At 38.2% G+C, this 2,500-nt stretch overlaps 1 protein-coding gene across 1 annotated transcript in view; it reads right to left on the reverse strand.

Annotated features, from left to right (window-relative positions):
* LOC138863765 (uncharacterized) overlaps window positions 1-1,011 on the reverse strand; it is a 1,242-nt gene extending 231 nt beyond the window's left edge. The window contains exon 1 of the mRNA XM_070128613.1: window positions 1-1,011. This exon is cut by the window's left edge and continues 231 nt beyond it. Coding sequence (XP_069984714.1) covers window positions 1-1,011 — 1,011 coding nt within the window.
* Window positions 1,012-2,500: the final 1,489 nt, after the last annotated feature.

Consider the following 2,500-nt stretch of genomic DNA (forward strand, 5'->3'; position numbering starts at 1 on the left):
GGTATAGACCGGGTATAGGGTATAGACCGGGTATAGGGTATAGACCGGGTATAGGGTACAGGGTATAGACCGGGTATAGGGTATAGACCGGGTATAGGGTATAGACCGGGTATAGGGTATAGACCGGGTATAGGGTATAGACCGGGTATAGGCTATAGACCGGGTATAGGCTATAGACCGGGTATAGGCTATAGACCGGGTATAGGGTATAGACCGGGTATAGGCTATAGACCGGGTATAGGGTATAGACCGGGTATAGGGTATAGACCGGGTATAGGCTATAGACCGGGTATAGGGTATAGACCGGGTATAGGGTATATAGACCGGGTATAGGGTATAGACCGGGTATAGGGTATAACCGGGTATAGGGTATAGACGGGGTATAGGGTATAGGGTATAGACCGAGTATAGGGTATAGACCGGGTATAGGGTATAGGGTATAGACCGGGTATAGGGTATAGACCGGGTATAGGGTACAGACCGGGTATAGGGTATAAACCGGGTACAGGGTATAAACCGGGTATAGGGTATAGACCGGGTATAGGGTATAGACCGGGTATAAGGTATAGACCGGGTATAGGGTATAGACCGGGTATAAGGTATAGACCGGGTATAGGGTATAGACCGGGTATAGGGTATAGACCGGGTACAGGGTATAGACCGGGTATAGGCTATAGACCGGGTATAGGGCATAGACCGGGTATAGGGTATAGACCGGGTATAGGGTATAGACCGGGTATAGGGTATAGACCGGGTATAGGCTATAGACCGGGTATAGGGTATAGACCGGGTATAGGGTACAGACCGGGTATAGAGTATAGACCGGGTATAGAGTATAGACCGGGTATAGGGTACAGACCGGGTATAGGGTATAGACTCACTATGAGGTACTGGGCGACGAGCAAAGGAAAGATCAGGGTATTCAGTCAACTTTCTCTTGGTCTTCGAGCCTCCAGCAACATAAGCACATAAGCAACAGCCATCCTCATAGTTACGTTGTTCTCGCCGCATCACGAGGACCCCAAAGCCCAGCGAATCTCTCCTTCGTGTTGCCGAGTTATGCAGATAATTCACGCAGTTATTGCAGATAACGCGAGGAGCCCAATTTTGCAATGTGCCGAGTTATGCAGATAATTCACGCAGTTATTGCAGATAACGCGAGGAGCCCAATTTTGCAATGTGTCTAGTTATGCAGATCATTCACGCAGTTATTGCAGATAATGAGAGGAGCCCAATTTTTCAATGTGCCGAGTTATGCAGATAATTCCCGCAGTTATTGCAGATAACGCGAGGAGCCCAATTTTGCAATGTGCCGAGTTATGCAGATAATTCACGCAGTTATTGCAGATAACGCGAGGAGCCCAATTTTGCAATGTGCCGAGTTATGCAGATAATTCACGCAGTTATTGCAGATAACGCGAGGAGCCCAATTTTTTTTTTTCATCTTGCTCACCCAATTTTTACCCCGAAATATGCGAAGTAAGTTCGTTTTGCAAAATTGTTGATTTACCTTCGATTCCGGTGTAAATTCTCCGAGAGTTTTTGCAGCTTCTCCTTGCGGCCATGATTAAGCAGAATGATGAATTATTTACAGAAACAGACTATTTTGCTTTTGTTTTTGTTCAGCTCTAAACGAAGAACGCAAAAACATAAGCACCAATCATTGCGTCAATAAAATGTTATAATGTGTATACTGTGCTAAATTCCGTAAGGGAATATATCAAAGAACAACAACAAAACACATATTAGTCTCCAAGCAAGGAAATCATATGAACAGAAATACAATTTCGATAACCCTCAATGCAAACAATGTGCGATAGTACAACATTAATTGAAAGAAAAGAAAAAAGAAAAGAAAAGAAAAGAAAAGAAAAGAAAAGAAAAGAAAAAGAAAAGAAAAGAAAAGAAAAGAAAAGAAAAGAAAAGAAAAGAAAAGAAAAAGAAAAGAAAAGAAAAGAAAGGAAAAGAAAGGAAAGGATAAGAAAAGAAAGAAAAAAGAAAAGAAAAGAAAAGAAAAGAAAAGAAAAGAAAAGAAAAGAAAAGAAAAGAAAAGAAAAGAAAAGAAAAAAGAAAAGAAAAGAAAAGAAAAGAAAAGAAAAGAAAAGAAAAGAAAAGAAAAGAAAAAAGAAAAATATATATATACATATATATATATATATATATATATATATATATATATATATATATATATATATATATGTTGTGCGTTATCTCTGAAGCAAAAACCAACTAGCCAAAATAAAAGCTTTTTCGTGTTTAGAGTTTTTGCAAGAAATTAAGTCTTATTTCCCTTGCAACAAAATGCTTATAGACCAGTGTATTTATAGAAGTGAATCATAATAACAAAGATAACGGTAATAATAATAACAATAATGATAATAATGATAACAATATTAATAACAATAATAATAATAAAAATAATAATAACAATAACAACTATAATGATAATAACAACAATAACAATGATAAAAATAGCAATAACAATAAAACAATAACAATA

The sequence above is a fragment of the Penaeus vannamei genome, chromosome 13 (assembly GCF_042767895.1).
Source record: "Penaeus vannamei isolate JL-2024 chromosome 13, ASM4276789v1, whole genome shotgun sequence".
NCBI classification, from domain to species: Eukaryota; Metazoa; Arthropoda; class Malacostraca; order Decapoda; family Penaeidae; genus Penaeus; species Penaeus vannamei.